The following is a 20,047-nucleotide window of genomic DNA, read 5'->3' as shown; positions in this document are numbered from 1 at the left end:
TTTGTGGGGATTCACAGTGTCTTGTGAAGATACTGATAGGCCTCTGGCGATGCAATAAGGGTTGCAAGGATGTAGGGTAGGAAATGATCATAACAAGGAGTCATGCGAGAAAAATTAGCTCGTAAGGAAAAAGGAATGTTCTTGATGGCATGATGAAAGGAGAAGCTCATAAGAAAAAAAGAAAGCCAGGAAAACCAAAAAAAAGGCAAATGAGGACAGAAGATTTGTCTTGTAAAAACCAAGTGATAGACGTGTTTGGACTTAATAGTAGTTTGTGATGGCACAAACCAACTCCTGGTGCCGAGAAGACTCCATGGAAGAGTAAGTGGATGAACTGAGGGCTGTGAGACTGGAAAACGTCTTGTTAGGATATGAGGACACAAGTCGTTTAGTGAGGTATGTGAGGTCAGCATGTGGTTGTAGAACTGCTGAGAACTGAAGGAGGTTTATGCGAACAAAAGGGAAACATGAGCTCACAATTTATTCTCCTCTGTTTGTACAGTGTATCGTTTTGTCCCCCCTCCCCTCCAAGTGACACAAGGATAATTAGGAGAGAATAATAAAATAAAACAGACGCCTAAAATCTCTTCATCTGGGCAGGAGGTCTTCCCAAACTGCTACTATGTCGCCCCATGTCATTTGCGAAACCAATTAGATAGTAGACCTGAGGCCATGCCAGGCACCGGTGTATTACTCAGAAATAATATAGCTATTTTGGGAACTACCAGACTAAGAGTATGAATACCTGTTTTGAGCCCACGTGGCTACAAAAAAAACAATGAAAGCTGCACCATCCTTTTTAATGGGACTACAGCATTCCGAGTGTTACATTCCCCTCTAGCCCAAAAAAAGGCACCAACGAACTCTTCCCCAAGGTGTAATAGAAATAACATAAGGGTAAGTCTCAGGTGGTATTGGAAGCCTTGTCCCTTTACTCTAGGAGGAACAGCAATATTAATACGGTAGGTCAGAAATCACAAATACCAGAAAATGGTGCACGTGCTGGCTGGTTCTTGCCAGAGCTGAAAATCATAATGCTAAAAACCAGACAAACAAAAAGGAAATTCCTCATTTTGTATAGTCACCCCCAAGTATCTTGACTGGTGCTGCTGGTTTTATGCCTCTGCGAGTGCACTGAGGCCTGCTGAGTGCCTTTGCTCTCACATTAAAAGTGATATGTTTGATTGTTTTATACCCAATTGGCCTAAGCTAACTTACTTATATGTCCTTCGTATTAGGTACCCAGGATACCCCAGGGCATGTAAGTTAGCAGATCACCCCTAGGGACTGCAGCACTAGTTGTGGGGCCCTAGGGTTGCCAAGGTAAAATATGGCACCTAGTCTGCCACCGCAAAGAAATGCAAAGCCAAGTCTTCCCTTCTAATATATATGTCACCCCTAAGGTAGGCCTAATGAGCCCTAATGAAGGGTGATGTTTATTAGGAAGTAGAACATGCTTTTACATGTTCCAACAGTAAAAAAACTCCAATTGTATTTTTTTTACTGTGGAAAAAACTAGTAGCCCCATTGGTGAGTACAGAGTTGCAGGCTGCCATAGCAGCCTTGATAACTTCTGACTGAGACTACTAAAGTTGATATACTATAAGGTATCAAACAACTCGTTACATTAAGCCCGACTTGATGCCCTAGTCAAGATTAATGTAACCTGGAACTCACTGAAGACTGCTTTTTGCTTTTAGGCAACTTTTTCTGTGCATCTGGCTGGTCTCCTTGACTGGCTCCCTGCCAGAGTTGGTGATCTAATGCAACTGGAAGTAACCACACTTATACTTGCCTAAGTTTTTCCTGATAAAATTCTGTGTGTTAAATTCGATGAATTTGCCAATGCTTCTGTGCGGTTGACTAACAAAAAGTGCATAGTTACTATACTTTATAAAATCAATACCTCCAGAGCCCTCCAGGAGGATCTTTTTCATTTTGATGTCTAAAAATATATAAAATACAGTTTATTTTTCTACATTAGTGTTGAATTTCTTGACTAGCCAGTGTATTTCTTTGATTGTTTTGGAGTTGTTTAAATGCTTAACACTTGTTTCTTTGTATAAGCCTGACTGCTCAGAGCCACATCCAACTAGGGTGTGTGAAAGGTTTCACAAACGAAACCTATTGGTCCTAAAGGGGTTGGTAAGTGTATTACACGGTGAGGTCGTACAACCACACCATATAATACACTCTATTTCCTCATACCTACTCATTAAAGTCACTATGTCACTCAGATGACTGTTTATAGGCAAAAGAAATCCAGGGAGACTAAAAGCGTTACTACTCACAATGGATTTAATCAGCTTGTACCTAATTTAAAGTGTTTTTTCACATCGTCGGGGAACTTCAGTCACTTATTCTACTCATTCTGTCTTCCAATCATCCAGGGAATTATGTGAGGATCATTACTTTGAGGAGAAAATGACTATATAAATGAACCATTACCTCTGAAGTAACTCTTCCTCCCGAGAATATCATATTAGAGAATACTTTGCTCCCGGCTCAGGTTAATTTCTCCCCATTAAAACATGTCACACAAGTGACAGATTTCATTTGTCAATATCCACCCCCTCACTTACCAAATTACTTATTTCCTGCACCAGCTACGAGCAGCTCTGCAGCTGTTTGAAAACAAATTTGCTGCTAATAGTCAATAGCTCTATTTCCTGGGTATAATCCCTGCAGAGAGGCCACAAACTGTGGCCTAACCTGTGCTAAAAAAAACTGTCATAAAGCTTGGATGAACCCAGCAGTTTTCGACCCATCTCTGCTTCCATATGTAGGTACAGTATCGTCTACAAAACGTTTCTGAAAATAGCAGGTTGATTGATGCCCACCTGGCTCGGTTTAAACTAACCCTGGGCAAAGCACTACGCTGCGCTCACGTAGTTTGCAAAGTTTGTTCAACTTTGCACTACCCGAACTGCACGTAGCACAGTGCGAACATGCGTAGCATAGCGCAGCGGTCATTTTTTGCTTGCTCGCGGTCCTCAACGTCAAGTTGGCAAACGCGAGCAAGCAAAATGACATCCTAGCGAGACTTTTTCCTTGTTCGCTATCAGCAACATCAAGTTGCCAATTGCGAGCATGGAAAATAAATCTCTCGGCGAGATTCTCAACGCAGGGAGGTCAGGTTTCTCATTGCGAGTGGTCGCGCATGCTCGCGACCGCTCGCGATGAGAAACTACCAGTCCGCGTTGAGAAAGCTGCAGCTCGAGTAAAAATGTACTCGGGCAGCAGAAAAGTACAGCTCACACTATGCAAGATGCCGTTTTCAATGATTGCACAGTGCCGGATGCTTGTCCGCACTGTGCAATCATTGAAAACGACATCTTGCACAGTGCGAACATGATACTACGCAGTTCGCGTAGTGCTACGCGTAGCTCAAAGTGCACTTTGCGTAGCTACGCGTAGCGCTACTTCGCGAACTACGCCCACCCCTAGTTTAAACCGAACTACAACACTGAGCCAGTTGTTCTTTCGGTAATAGATATTCTGCACACGTACATCTGTAGTGTTGGCGCATTGCACATTTTAAACCTGTCAGCTGAATTCAGTCCTTTGACCACTTCATGCTAAACAAAAAACACTCTTGAGAAGATAGTTTTCTGGCTCCATCCTAAAATTGATGCAGTCATTTTTTTAATGATAGCGCACGATCTGTGTCCAGAACGCCTTTCTCCTCAAAACAGAGATCTTTGAAGTCCCACTCTCTCACCATTTTTGTATAATCTATGCATGCGTCTCTGACTCTGACAAGCCTAATTTCTGCAATTGGCATAATGCTGCATGTACGCAGACAACACACAGATCCTTTTCACCACCTCTTCCTCCCCCAAAAAATCCATCCTTTAGTGACAATCAAAACAGAATGAATAATTGTTTAGGAATTATTAGCGACGGGGACCACCAATTTTCTGAAATGAACTCTGTCAGAACTTCTATTTAGCCCAGCGAAACCAAATCAATGGAATAACATATATTGCCCCCACCCCTCCCCTCCTTATTGGCCCTGACCTTGTACCTACTACTGCTATTAAAAACCTTGGAATATTTTCAGATTCATCTCTTTGCATTGATCAGGAAGCCACCAAGTTTGTCCATCGACGTTTCTTTCACTTAAAGATTCTGAAGAAAATACTTCCATTTTTAGATTCTCACTTTCTCCTACCAGTTACCAATGCATTATCCCTGTCTAGACTATATTATAGCAATGCTATCTACTTAGCTTCAGCAGCCAAATTGCTTCAATATCTCTTGTTAGCGCAGAATGCAGTTGTAAAGTATTCCAGATGTGGCTGTATTACCCCAGTTCTAAGGTCACTACACTGGTTAGCTGCTTAAAACAGAGTATTTTTAAAATTTTTGTTTATTTAGCCATAAATGCAAATCTATACACTGAAAACGAGCACATCAGGAAATTACATTGACAAATCTCTAACAAAAGATAAAAATAGAGAAAAAGTTAGAAAATAGAAAATAAAATAAGAGGGTAGATCAAGGGGGTACAAAGATGAAGTATACACTCAAATACATCTTACTAAGTATATAGGCCCTAGTAGAGTATGTAAAGCACACAGTTCTAATCCCACTGAGTGTCCGTTTAAATTTTCTCCACGAGCGTGGGCCTCTAGCTTTCGCAAGAGCCATTTCCATTTCATATACTTCACAAAGTAAAGACTAAAATTCATTAATAATGGGCCCTGTTTTTTTAATCCAGACCCGAGCAATGCACAATCGAGCGCATATAATTAAAATTGAAACAAATGGGCCCAAGAGACAACCTCAGTCCTGAATACCCCTAGCACAATTTCCTTCTCTGTCATTTGAATGCTGTGGCCAGCCAACGTTAAAAGAGCATGATTAGCTTTAGACCAAAATACACTCAGCACAGGGCACTTAAAGAACATATGACGTAGATCAGCAGCATACATTTGACACTTTGGACAATATACTTTGGATGAAGATGTGTGATTCATAACCCATTTGGAGATTACCTCTGGAGTATAATACTGCATAAAAATTACCCTATGTTGCTGCAGCTTCAGATTAACCGATGCCACTGCTGCATCTATAGTCACCAAAGATTCCTGTACTTCGTTGCAAGTTATATTAATTTGGAAAACCCGACTTGGGGGGGCGTGGCTAGCCAAGCTGCGAGATGGCCGCTCGTTGAGTGAGCTCCGCCGGCTACAACAATTAATCCTTTCATAATCCTGTTCCTGGCACCTGCGGGCCCCCGCTGCCTCGGGGTTCGACAGCGGACACCTCCATAGATCCGGAGTGTAAATTTGGGACACATCGCAGCAGCGATCCGGAAACCGGAGCCATTCAACATTCTGCCGACTGATCAGCCTGACCTGGCACTGGGCGGAAGTGCGTAGTCCTGGGCGACGCGGCGCACTGCAGCCCGCGGCTTTGGAGGTCTCTGGGAGCCCAGCGATCAGAGGCGCGAAAACTTGCCGGCGGCGGCGCCGAAGCTTCAAACGATCCTCGGTGGACCCCTACTGAGCCCGGGATCGGTCACAGGAACTGGGGTCGGCTTAGACGCGGTGGATGGCCAGATCCCCCGACTGACGGCGGATTCAACCGTGCCGCGGAAATCGGACCCGCCATTATCGCGGAGAAGACGCAAGGCGACCGGACCTGAGGCAACCAGGTGAGCACTTGGTCCTACCCCGCTACAACCACTGGCGGAGGTGGACGAGGTGCAGCGAGCAGTGATACGCGCGGCGGGCCCCCGCTGACGTCCTTATGCCCTCACAACTCCGCCTGGAAGGTGCCGGTGCACATTGCTAACGTGACCGGCGCAGTACCTGCCCTGCTACAAGACTGTGGGGCTCCAGCCCTGCCACTATATGCTGGTGACCTGCCCTGCCGCCTTGTTGGTTGCGGCGCCTCTGCAGTAACCTCCGCAATTAGCCCGCCATTTTGAGACTCGAGGTCGGCCTGACTGACACGCTGCTAACATCGCGTGTGGAGAGCAAACACGCCACTGGGACCTGGATGCCAGGCTGCCAATCCAAGTTCCCCGGGACTACCTATACAACCCCTAAATCACACAGATAGACGCATCTAAACGCACAGGGGGTCACTGTGTTTCTGAACCACCCATTGCTGGGGTCCCGCCGCCACGATGGGGAAAAACGAAGCCAAACAACCCAAGATCAGTTTTGATAATAAACGTCCTCCGAAGAACCCTACTACAGAAACGGGAGGCGACATGGCGTCGTCGCAAGGGTTTCCGGCCGATATTGACTTTGGTGCGCTAATCATGGAGGTGAGGTCCAGCCTAAAAAGTATCGATACCAAACTTGACGCCATGTCTGCGCAACTGGAATCAGTGAAATCCAAGGTTGACGTGCATGAGACTCGGCTGGACTGCTTAGAAAACAGGCAGACTGAATGCTGTGAATTCCAGCAGCAGGCCAAGCAACATATCACATCTCTGGAACGAGAACTAGACATTTTGCGAGCCAAGTCGGACGATTTGGAAGCATGTTCCCGTAGATCCAATATACGCATAACGGGAATTCCGGAGACAACAAACATCGACAAGATGGAGACATATGTGGCGGACCTATTGCATGAACTTTTTGACCCACACCTATCCTCAGTCTTCACGGTCGAGAGAGCGCACCGATCGCTAGGGAAGAGGCCGCCGCCAGGGGCTACACCTCGGCCCATCCTTGCTAAACTGATCAACTACCAAGACAGGGACTTGATCTTACGGCTGGCGAGAGAGAAGGGCAAAATCACCCATAAAGGGAACAACATTTCCTTTTATCCGGACTTCACCCTCCTGGTGCAAGCGGCCCGTAAGGAATTCCTGCCGGCGAAGAAACTACTGCTACAGGCAGGTGTGCCGTACTCTCTGCTGTACCCGGCAAAGTTGAAGGTCCTACATGACAACACCACCCACTTTTTCACGGATGCGAAGTCGGCGCTCAAGTTCGCCAAACACATCGGCGGAGCGGGGACCAGGAGAAGATCGCCCAGACATGAAGACACGACGGAACAGCTAAGTGACAATGACTAAATGGTGTTCTGGTGTAGGAACTGAGACGTCGTGGGTTTGCCACCTCATGCACTATATGGGGTAGCGCGGACTCATTACGATCACTGCTGTTACACGCACCCTGGGGACGAGTTGGGTGGGGCCATGTCCTGCCCCAGGACTTCCGGCTGAGTTTCATGGTGCCCTACTGCCTATGGACATTTTGGAGGCGGTAAGACCAAGGGACCCCGAGGCGGGGGATTCGCAGAACTCATGGAACCTTATCCCTACTTGTAGCCACCCCGTTCACACGGGGATGTACGCCGGGCACACCACGCCCCATCGGGTGCCTCCCGCTATTTTTGCTGTTGGTTTTAGGTTACACCTTGTGTGCCTTACTATGGGGTATTTCACGACCTAATTGGGAGGTTGCTGAGGGTGGAGGGAAATGGGGGGGGTTTGTTGACTTGTTGTTTTTTGTTCTGACATGGTGCAATGAGCCTGATGCTATATTTTCACTTTTGTGCGCGCGATTAGTGGTAAGGGGATGTGGTGTCCATTGTGGATGTGGGGGACGGGCTGGGACGGGGATGGTCCTGAAACTGCGGTACTTCAGATATGGGAGGGATTAAACTATGGACCTGGAACATTAGAGGCCTCGGGGACTACAGAAAAGCCCGATTGATGCATGGCACGTTGGCCAGGCATAATGTTGACGTTTGCTTTCTGCAAGAGACTCATATTAATACGACCCCTTCGCCCAGATTGAAGAACTCCAGATGGTCTCAGGTGTATTCTGCCGTTTACTCTAACTATGCAAGAGGGGTGGCTATTCTTGTGTGCAGGGGACTGGACTGGCGGGAACGTGCTCACGTGCAAGACGTGGATGGCAGATACGTGATCTTGCATGGCTCCCTACAGGGGCGACCCATCGTGCTGGCCGCTGTTTACGGTCCTAATGTAGATGACCCAGACTTCTTTAGGGACGTATGGGCGCAGATCGCGCTGCTTGACTGTTCATCAGTGGTGCTAGGGGGCGATTTTAATGTTGTGCTGGATGATGACATGGACAGACGTGGTGTGAGTAGACCTATGCATGCCCGTGCGCGCCAGGCAGTCCTCGATGTGATGAGTGAGGGATTGTTGTCGGATGTGTGGAGAGTTCGTCATCCGGATGTGAGACTGGGGACTTGTTACACGTGCCACAAAGCGGCTTGGTCCAGATTGGATTTCTGGTTGGTGTCTCCTGAGGTTGCGACATGGGTGACAAAGGTTGAAATACAGGCTAGGTCCCTGTCGGACCACTCCCCTTGTGAACTTGAGCTACGCCTTGCTGACACCACTAACAGGGCATTCACATGGCGATTACCCCCACACGCACTCACGGACCCCTTATTCATTGAGGAGATAAGAGATGACATCGTTAAATACTTTGCTGAGAATGCAGGTTCCGTCACTTCAGAAGCGGTTGAATGGGATGCCTTTAAGGCAGTGATAAGGGGCCAGTGCATAGCGAGACAGGCGGGTGCGCTGCGAACGATTCGTGACACCCTGGCAAGACTGGAGGGGGAACTTCGAGGGTTGGATGCGGCCTTTAGCTTAGACCCGACATTAGCAATTGCAGGTGACATCAAGACGAAATTGCTTGCCTTTCAGGAGGAAGCGGAGCGAGAGGTGCGGTTTCTGGGGAGGCGAGCTGAGGCCCGCAGATACGGAGAGGGAGACAGGCCCAGCAGAACACTTGCCAGGTTGATAGATCCTCGTGCACATTCACACCACATCCATACCATATATGACAAGGAGGGGTCTTTAGCCGTAGGCCAAGAAGCGGTGTTGCGCGCCTTCACTGACTTTTATGCGTCCCTATACGCCTCCAAACAACCCACTGCCCCGGCCTCCTTAGACAGTTTCCTTGACTCCATTGCATTAGTTTGGTTTAACAGCAACCACAGACAGTACATGGACCTGCCTGTTACCGTCCAGGACATTGCTCAGGTGATAAAAAGCATGCCAGCAAACAAGGCCCCTGGCCCTGACGGCCTGACAACGTCCTTTTACAAGACTTATGTAGATGAACTGGCGCCGAAACTACACTCCGTGTTTGTGGAGGCCCTTGAATTAAACTCCCTGCCTGATTCCATGCACGAAGCCTTAATAATCACACTTCTAAAACCTGACAAAGATGAGATGCTCCTGGACTCCTATAGGCCCCTCTCCCTCATTAATGTAGATGCCAAAATATATGCTAAAATAATCGCGGACAAGCTGCAACCGATGTTGCCGATTATTGCTTTGCCTGACCAGTCCGGATTTATCCCCGGTAGCGCCACGTCCCACAACCTCAGAACTATTTTCTCGGTCCTTCATTACCTACACCCGTCTGTGCAGGCGGCGGTGGTGTTTTTGGACGCGACCAAAGCGTTTGACTCTTTGGAATGGCCGTATTTATTTAAAGTGTCGGAGAGAATGGGATTCAGTCGGAACTTCATGACCCTGATAAAACTGCTGTACACTGGACCCAGAGCCAGAGTGAGCGTAAACGGCCTGATCTCTGGATCTTTTGATATCACTAGAGGAACCAGGCAGGGGTGCCCACTGTCCCCCCTCCTCTTTGCTATCGCAATGGAGCCGCTTGTGGCTCGGATACGACAACACCACACTGCGAGGGGCATTGGGTTTAGCTCTCGGAGCTTACTGATCTCGTTATATGCTGACGATGTGACTTTGTACATTGTCAACCCCAAAGACAACATGAACCTGTTGCTCCGTGAATTCGTGAGGTTCGAGGGCCTGGCGGGAATATCCATCAATTGGTCTAAGTCCGTAGCTTTCCCACTGACGGATGAGACTAACCGGCCACCTGCAGACTACCCTATACGTTGGGAGACTGAGGCTGTTAAATACCTGGGGATATTGATCAGTAGGGATGTGCAGGAGCTATGGTCCCTGAACTTTGGAAGGGCAGTGGATTGGATGGAAGGGAAGATCGAAGTTTGGAACAAACTGCCTTTGTCCCTGGTTGCAAGGATAGCGTTAGCGAAAATGGTGATTCTTCCCAAATTCCTGTATCTGTTTGTGAATATCCCGCTGCCCATGACATCGCACTTCCATGCGCGTGTGCGCTCGTTGTTGTTGAAACTGGTTTGGGCTGGAGGACAGGCGAGGGTCTCCTGGGACCTGCTCACACTCCCACTTCGGCAAGGGGGACTCGGGGCCCCCGACTTGAAGCTATACTCTCTGTGTGCACAGGCGCAGTTTCTGCATTTTTGGGCCTTCCCCACCCCCTACCAACCGCACGTAGCGGTGGAATTGGCTGCAATAGCCCCGTTGCCTCTGCGCGTGGCCCCATACGGGAAAGTCTCACGCCCTTCAGTGGAGGTCGACACTGTAGAGATGGTACGCTGGACCTGGCGAGAACTGCAGAGAAGAGCTGGTCTCTCCTCCCTGTACGCGCCTGCCGTCCCACTACGGGGGAACCCGATGTTGCCCTGTCTGGCTGCCAGAGGCGACGTTCTCACGCTCCGAGGGAAAAGGCTACACACATTCGCCGATTTGTACCCTGAAGGCACCTTCGTTGAGCTGTGCGCAGGAGATGGTGACCAACCTGTATCTTTTGCGGACACGCTGCTATACCACTCCCTTAGGGAATCTTGCAAACGGTTGGGGTCCCACTTCCCGGAGGAGCCGCAGGCTCTAGATGCCCTACAGAACCTGCTGTCGAAACCCTCTCCCAAAAAATTGGTATCGAGACTCTACAACTGCATGCAAGAGCAGGCCCCAATCACTGTGGCCACAGCCAAAGTTGCTTGGGCTGCCGACCTGGAAGTCCCTCTCTCAGACGAAATGTGGGAGTACTGCTGTAAACAGTTAACAGCACTATCTCCGAACTACCGGCTGCGGCTCATTCACTTTAAATTCTTACACCGGTACTACCGGACACCGATGCTACTTCACCGCATGGGCATCCGCACGGATGCATCCTGTTGGAAGTGCGGAAGGGAGGATGCATCCTTCATACATGTGGCATAGAGCTGCCCTAAACTGACCGGCTACTGGACGGACGTCTTCACAGCCATCAACCAAATCTTAAGCAGAAACGACACGCCGTCGCCACTTCTAGGCCTATTGGGCTACGTCAAGGACACTGAACCTTGTGACAGAAAATTACATGCACTCCTCCTCCTTTATGCTAAACGACAGATTGCACTACACTGGGGCAGGAAGGCGCTACCATTGTTCACTGGGTGGATCGGGGATGTCACTTATGGACACGCACAACTGACTCACTACTGGGAGACCATGCCCACTGCGTCTAGACCAAATGACATTTGGGAGCCATTTCTACAATGGACGAGAGAACGGGCGGAATCGGTCGTCTCTGGAGGATCGCCTGATGTGGGTGTTTCGGATGATATGGGCTGAATGGTTGGTGTGCGAACCTGAATTGTTTTGGCACTGTTGATCCCTTCCGGCGCTGCCTTGCCCTGGCCGTGGAGCACGCTTGCCCTGCTGTCCCTCTCTGACTTTGAACTAGCGGCGTGTCCTGTCATATTTTTTTACCTCCCCTTAGACCACTTGTCCCAGCCTCTCGCCCTGCTCCGACATCTGTCTTCTCCCCCTGTTCCCCCCCCCCCTCCACCTCCACCAGATATGCTTGTTGCCTGCCACACCTCCCCCACTGCCACAGATCGCTACCCGCCGATAGTCACCCGGCGCAGAAACACGCGGTCCCGTCAAAGTGTGGGGCACTGCGTGGTTGAATTGATGTGATTGCACCAATGTTACGTTGTTTACGTTTCCTTTCTTTCCTTTTTTATTTTGTTGGGGACGGTTGGGCGAAAACAATGCTGCTAGACGTATGTGTCTCACTTGCTGTTCCGGGAGCTGGGGCCTGCTGATTGCCCCGGGTCAGCTTCCACATCTCCTGTTATAATCATTTATCTACTGCACTGAAAAAAGTAAGATCACTAACCGTGCTAAGGTTACATCGCTCACGTACAATTCATTGACATATTGTAAACCCTGCTGGGAGCTCGGAGTTCCGTAAAGTTATGTTACAACTGACTGCTTTCCTAAATTGGATGTTGTGTAAACTTCATAGCGGCCTGCCTCCGGGTTGTTGGCGTGACGCAGTGTAATCTTCTGTCCCTTTTCTTATAATAAATGTCTTACACCAAAAAAAAAAAAAAAATTTGGAAAACCCGACTTAACTTTGCTGCAACTTTAGTGCCATCGTCGCTAGCAGTATCTAAAAATTCCTTGTAAGCTTTGCTTATTAATCCCCGGCCACAAGTCTGAAAAAGTACAGAGAGTATCCTTGAGGGACTTGGTAACTGTGCTAGGCCCAAGCCACATAGCATATAGTCCCTTATTTGTAGATATTTAAAAAACGTAGTCTGTGGCAACCCATATTCTTGTTGCAGTGCGGCAAACAACCGAAACCCTTGCCCATCATATAGTTGGCCCAGTTGTTCTAAACCCCTGCTTTGCACCTGCTTCCGATAGAATCATTAAATATTTCTGGCAATGCGAGATCCCCCCCTAGCCTAGCATATACATGCCAATATCCAAGGGAATATATTTTAGAGATATCTTGCCATATGTTGACGAAATCCCTCGCAATCTTAAATTGCACCCTTTTGTAGTAGTTGGGATCCATTGTTTTGCTCTCGCTATTTGATATGAAAGCCAGGTACTGCCACTATTAGGACCGTTAAACAGGCTTTGTATACGACCAAAAAAAGCAGCCCAAAAATATGATTTGAAATCTGGGAGCATAAACCCACCTCGGATATATATGGTAATTTAATAAAACGTAAAGCTCTCCTAGCACGTCTATATCTCCTTATAAAACTCCCTACAGCACCCTCCAGGCGTTTAAAAAAAGACAGGGGGACCCTGTATGGAATAGTCCGAAATACATAGAAAAACTTGGGCAAAATATTAATTTTAACAATATTACACCTTCCCACAATACTAATGGGGAGCCTATGCCAACTGCGCATGTTTGAGACAACCTTCTTTAGCAGTGGTTCATAATTCAGCGCGATCACCTTGTCTACTTGACTACAAATGCAAACCACTAGATATGTTGCTATTTGTGTAATCCCCAACGCCGCTTTTGATTGATAATTCAGTAAAGTTTGTGTTTTGTCTAAGTTCAATTTGTAACCTGAAAATGACCCAAAGGAGCTGGGCTTCTAAAGTGATCTCAACTATAGAGTCTTCAGGTGTGCTAGAGAAGACTGCTATGTTGTCTGCATATGCCGTCAGTTTGAGCTCTGCGCCATTAAAAAATACTGTTGAAATCCCTACATTACGTAACAAGTGTTGTACGAAGGGCTCAATATAAAGAGCGAACAACAGTGGATATAGGCGACACCCCTGTCACGTGCCCCTTTGAACTGCAAAAAAGGTGAGGCGAGACCATTACCTTTAACCGAAGCGGTCAGATTGCTATATAATTTCTGAGTTGCGAGATTAACCTTCGACCGAGACCAAGAGTTGTCATTGTTAACCATAGTGATCCCCAGACTACCCAGTCGAAAGCCTTCTCGGCATCCAGCATCAGCATCCCAACACGCTGTTCTGCCCGGCCACAAACATCAAACACTGCAATAGCTGTGTTAATGTGGGCTACCTTATCCCTGCCAGGGACAAATCCGTGCTGATGTTCTGACACTAAAACATGGATAACTGGGGCTAGACGGGATGCGAGATTTTAGAAAAAAAGATTGCATCGGCATTTATTAATGATATTGGCCGATATGAACTCAGCTCTTCTGCTGTTTTCCTCTTTTTTTTAAAACACTACGATATTGGTATTATTTCAAGATGGCGGGACATCCCCACCCTGCATAATCCCGTTACATAGGGCTAGAAAAACCACACACAGATACAACATGCACACCGGCTACCCCTGGCTCTAAAACAGGCTAATCAAGGTCGTTCTAATTTTGCACGGCCAATTCTGGTATTCGTAGGCAATTTTTTGTTTCGCCAGGCAATATACTTGAAGGCTCGCCCAGTTGCACCTGTTAAGATTGACTCAATGTCCATTTTTGTGCAATCAGATTTATGTAAGCAAACAATGGACAAGCGATGGAAGATGTGCCAACTGATGGATCCTCTTAAGAATTTTTGCACACAAGTATTCTTACAAGAGCTGGCCCGCCTTAAAGTTATGAAGGACGGTCGAACACATTTTTTTTTCAACGAACAAGCTCTCTCGGAGTGGCAATCTGCTGCCAAGAAGGGACTGAATGCCCAATGATCTAGTTTGCATTCTCTGCTGCTCCTCTTCTTCTTTTCCTGCTTTTCCAGCTTTTCCTGCTAGGAGTGCCTGGGGGGCAGCGTCTTTTCTAATCTTTATTTATAGAGAACAATAATTAGTGAACAGCTGTAGAATGTGTTATGTATTTTTTTTGTATGGGGGATTCTCTGCATAATAATGGGTGTAGCGGATAAGCATTAGGATAGCCATCATGGGATTGGGTGGCAGTTTGGGGCTTGCGGGGGGGGGGGGGCATACGTTGGGAGCGTCCTTACAAGATGCTGCCAAGGTGGGACAGCAGAAAAAGGGGCGATTCCTTTCCACAGACACGGGGGAGGGTTCCGTTGGGTGGGGGTGAGATTTGGAGCGGGGTGTTTTTAATTTAGCCTACAACATGTTGGGTGGGCAGGGGAGGAGGGAGGGAGGGGTGTAAGTAGCCACAGTTTTGGGAAGACAACACTGTTCGAGCATAAGGGAAAGAGAAGTATAAATATGGGGAACAAGTGGGGCGGTTTTTTTCAATTGGTTAAATTGCGTATATAAAATATATGTGTTGGAACGTATCTGGTCTCAATAAATCTGGGAAGCGTTGGTTAGTTACGGAGGAACTTCGGATATTTAAACCTCATATACTCGGACTCTTCGAAACCCACCTGGCTTATAAAGAATGAGCACACTTAAAACAGCTTAGTTATGAGGTACTGGTTAGTACATCGCAATCGATTTCTATTCGGGGGTGGCTTTTCTAAAATCTAAAAACTGTCAGGCTACTGTAGTACGTACATTGGCTGATCCTAAGGGGAGATGAGCAATAGCTCAGGTACTGATGTCTGGGTACAAAGTTATGGTGTGTGTAGTATATGGCCCCAATATTGACGGTCCTGATATGTTCTCCCATTTATGTACCGAGTTACTGGAACAGGACGGTGATTCTCATGTGAGATTTTAATTGTATCTCGGATAGAAAAATCGATACTACTAATACTTTCATTCGGTCTAGGATGGGCAAGGTTTAGGCGGGTATATTTGAGCTTCTTCACATATTTCAATTAGAGGATGTCTGGTGCAGATTAAATCCTACAGTGCCAGGCTATACATTTTATTCACACCCTCATAACACATACTCTAGAATCGACATGATTTTTACTAGTAATAGGATTTTAGAGAGGGCACGAATTGAAGTCTGTCCCAAGATCACTTCGGACCATAATCCGTTGATGTTGACTTGGAAGCTTCAATTGGGGGTTAAAGAGACAAGAAGAGAGTCTTCCTTCCCCCAGATACCTTCTAAGCCCAGAGTATGTGGAATTTATGCAAGGAACATTGGGGGAATTATTGGGTAATAATGAGGGAACAACGTCAGTAGCAATGGTTTGGGATTGTATGAAGGTGTTTGTTAGAGGGGCGACACTAAAATATATTTAAAAAAAGAATAGACAGGGGCTATCTGTGCTCGAACAGAGTTATAAGACATATCTAGAACTAGAGCAAAAGCACGCTAGGGCTATTGTTTTAAAAGATCCCGGAGAACAGCTGATTTACTATCAGGTGATAGACGTCAGAGCCAAACTTAAAAGAAGCTTAAGGGACAAAGCAGTGAATAGCTATCACAGGTTTAAAACTAAACAGTATGAGTATGGGGAAAGGGTTGGGCGTATGTTAGCTAATCAAATTGCTGACATGAGGGTTAGATCCAGTATCAAATGTATTAAAGGGGCAGACGGATTAGCAGATTAGTATACACTAGATCAGAGGATATACTTGAACAATTTAAATTATACTATGCCAAATTGTACGACAATCCAACTTGCTTTAATCATCAAACTGCTGTGGGGTATATTGAGGTGAGTGCTATGCCCTCCCTGAATGACTCTCTTTCTGAGCCTTTGCAAAGGGAACTTGATTTGGAGGAAATAGAGGGCGCTATTAATGCTCTGCCTACTGGTAAAACTGTAGGTGGGGATACAATCCCACTGGAATTTTACAAGATTTTTAAAAATAGGCTCCTACCGTTTTTTCTAAAACAGAGTCATTTTTAAGTGTAAAAACATTATACACACAGCTATCTACTAAAATACCCTAGTGGTGATGAAATCTAAATGTTCATGGTACCGACATGTTAGATGACTGCAATATGCAAGGAAGTTTATTATACAGATTCCTAAATTCAGACTCTACCCATGGTGACCGAGCATTCTCAGTTGCTCTTTCTCTACATCTTTGGTCAGAATCTTCTCTTATGGTGTTGAGAAGCATTACTTTTCAACCAGTAAGATGTTTTATGTAGGTTTTTATTTACCTACTACTCTTCTTTACTCTTGTGTGTAAAGTCTAACTCGTGTAGTTTTGGTCCTACGCCACCAGGAGGTGTTTGAGTATGTGTGCACACAAATTAATTTAATATAACATTATTACGCTCCTCTTACGAGTTTGATACTAGATCTTGTGAACATTTTTTCTGCCATGCTTCACTAAGATGGACCCCCATCATTCACCTTCCAATGCTCCTCTATTGAGGTACAAACTTCCAGAAAAGAAACAACTATTTTTACCTTAATCTACCTCCCTCCAAGTGACCATGTCTTTTTGTTGAACAGGTGAACGACTTTGTTTATTAGATAGTACGACTTATTTTGCAAATAACATGTTCTTTGATGATTTTAATGTATACCAGGTAGACCAGAATAACTTTTAGGTTTCTCAGTGTGCCTACTTTCTGAATAGTGACAACCCTGCTTATCACTCATACATGAATGGTCTGACTTTAGTCCACATAATTGGCATCATCAAGAGGAAACATCCAAGTTCAATGGACTGGCCTGATTGCTTCCTAGTGCCCATTTACTCTTTTTGCACTTTAGGTTAAACAAAGCCACCAAAGTCCTCTGTAAGAAACTTCAAAGAAACAAACAGATCTGTACTAGAAAATAAGATATCTACAAAGTTATTGAACCACAGTATTGCACAATCGTGATTGAAGTTGCAGATGAACTTGTCCCACTTATATTAAAAGGGCAGAATAAATACAGACCTTTGAATGCATCACCACAGAATTACTTTGAAAGGAAACTACTATGAGCAACACACAACCACGCATCTACTCCAAACCTACCAAATCTAAGATTCAGGCGTAAAGCTTACAAAAGACTCCTATTCAAAGCCAAGGTATCCTATGTCAAATCTGAGATCAAAATGACAAAAATAAAATGACTTAAGAAACTTTTTTGCTTGCCAAAAGACTTACCAACCACACCTGCCTTATGATGCCAAAAATGTCATGGGGTACTATAGGGAATTATCAATATTCTTCCACTCCAAAAAAAGAAAGAGAGATCTCCCTTGCTCGAACCACTCTGACATACCCTTTTATGCCTTATCTGTAAAAACACAAATGCCTGGTCAGACTGGTCTTCTTTCCAAGAGGTATGACCGAGAGGGTTATTTTGAGTTTGGTGGATGTAGGACGTCCTTCAAAAGTAACTGGTAACTGCAGGTGGGATTTATGGGCACAGTCATGGGGTGGTTCCAATCCTATCTGACCAACTGCTCCCATCAAATAAAAGGGGCAGGCGCCATTATCAGCCCTTCCACCTTTCAAAATGAGCACCTCTGATATCTGTAGTTTAATTTTAACATTGATCTTATCAGCTCTTTTCTGAGACATTCAGACATTTCTTTCCACTTCGATACTGATGAGAAACAGCTTTACTTGAAAGATGCTTAATTTTCACTTGAAGAATTTTGTCGACACTTGTCGACCAGGGAAATACACGTGCTCCAATCCTCGCTGTCGCATTACCAAACAAAACTCTGAACACTGACATCTGCCTCGTCTCTCTCCCACGAACAGCTCAACTCCAGTTCAAGGCGGATGTGAGGTTTCAAACTTGTTGGATAGCAAATCATCTAATATGGAACAAACTTAGTGGTTAGGGCTTACTCTTGAGAAAAAAGCCAGTATGCAAGCCTGCATTAATGTCTCATCTGAAAGTGCACATATTCGTTTCACAGACATGTTGGTGAGATCAGTTTTCCACACAGGCACAAACAACATATACCAGAGAAGCAGCGCAACAAGGAATCCCCAAAATGTTATTTATGAATTGTACAAAACAATGATAAAAAATGCTTATGAGGAAGTGATTAATCAGAAATGGCAAGAGTTAATATAATTAAAGCTAAAAGTTGTTCTCTGGTGGCAATTTGTTGACCTTCACCATTTCGTTCAGACTTTCATCATTAATCAGGGAATCGTAGATATCAGACGCCAGGTCACAAATGCAGCAAACAACATATTAGAGATGAGCTCCCGAGAAAAGGAAAGTGCAAATCTCACAGTGCGGTATATCCAAGCCATACTGGAAAAAAAATGAAAATCTGCATCACACCCAGTAGTACTGTAAATTGTATCACATAGAGAGAAAGACTATGCAGAAACGGGTAATGGGAGCATACTGTATCAGGAGAGACGGTACCTATCAAGGGGCAGTGTGATCATACATATGAAAGGTAAGAACAATTGTACAAAAGAAACCTTTTACAACCAAGCACCATCATGGCTGTTTTCACTAAGTCGCCCTTTGTTACTGGCAGCAGCAGCAGAAATGCCTGCAAGAGTCCCTTGGATCCCGGACGGCCTCTGCCGCTTCCTTCTGCGCATCATACATTCCCCGGTGCGGAGGCGCGTGCCTGCAGTGTGCGCCTCCTCGCGAGGAACTTGGTAACCTCTGAGGGCACGTGCCCGGGGGTGCCCTGTCCTCTCCTGCCTCGAGCACTTCCTCCTCTATACGGGACAGCCTCCTTTCAATGATAGGTTTGACACTAACATGTGGGGTGGAGGAAGGGAGATTGGGGGAAATGTCAGCACGTGTGTGTAAAAACAGACTTCGTTTATTTTCAGAGACGACCAGGACCCGAGGGGCCTCGTGGACACCCAGGGAAGCCGGGATTACCTGTAAGTGCAATGTTATTCCAGCTGTTCAGAAGCAATGCTGCGCAGGGTAGAGGTGCCGAGGATGACAGCTGAGCTGCACTCACAGCTGTGCTGGGTCCCGGGAAGGGAATAGACCGGGATGCGGTGTGTGAGGATGTAGGAAGGAACCTCGATGGCTCTGCTCAGCAGTCGGATGGCATGAAATGCGGTCTATGAGTCGGGTACAAAGACACGCGTGTGCAAGTACTGAGTGCTGGAATATCATGAAATGTTGCGGGTGAGGATGTAGGAGTGATCTGCACGGGGGCTCAGCAGTCCGATGGCATGAACTCCTGTCAATGATTCAGGTGCACAGATAGAAGTGTGTGAGGCTGAGTGCTGGAATAGCACGGGATGCGGAGTGTGAGGACGTGTGAACATTGATGATCTGCACGGGGGCTCAGTAGTCGGACAGCATGAAATGCGGAGTATGAGGATGTAGGAATGTTGTGTAGCATTTTAAAATCCAATCGTAATTTACCGTTTCATGCCCTTAGATAGGTATTATTCACATTCTCCTTATAAAGACATAGAAAACATGCCCATGTTTAGACATAACCCATCCAGTCCAAATACAGGCATGGCTACTTCCATCTGTTCACCAAACGTCACAACGATTTCTTGGAAAACTCGGCTTCAGAAGTCAGGGACATCCCCTTGCTTGAATATTGATTTGTCCTAGAAATCATGGAGTTTAAAAAAAACTTCCATTCCCTTGGGGTTCTTTGAGGACGTTATTATGGCGGACTTTACGTCAAACTAGACACCTTCAAGGTATAAATATGCCTACACTTGCCCTAGC

The 20,047-nt window shown here is 46.1% G+C and overlaps 1 protein-coding gene across 1 annotated transcript in view; it reads left to right on the top strand.

Annotated features, from left to right (window-relative positions):
* LOC147659455 (uncharacterized) overlaps positions 1-20,047 on the top strand; it is a 264,915-nt gene that overhangs the window by 109,709 nt on the left and 135,159 nt on the right. The window contains exon 6 of the mRNA XM_086951745.1: positions 19,174-19,227. Coding sequence (XP_086807871.1) covers positions 19,174-19,227 — 54 coding nt within the window. The remainder of the gene's footprint in view (positions 1-19,173; positions 19,228-20,047) is intronic.

This window comes from Lissotriton vulgaris, unplaced genomic scaffold (assembly GCF_964263255.1).
Source record: "Lissotriton vulgaris unplaced genomic scaffold, aLisVul1.2 SCAFFOLD_1074, whole genome shotgun sequence".
Lineage (NCBI taxonomy): Eukaryota > Metazoa > Chordata > Amphibia > Caudata > Salamandridae > Lissotriton > Lissotriton vulgaris.
This window is presented reverse-complemented; position numbering and strand designations above follow the sequence as displayed.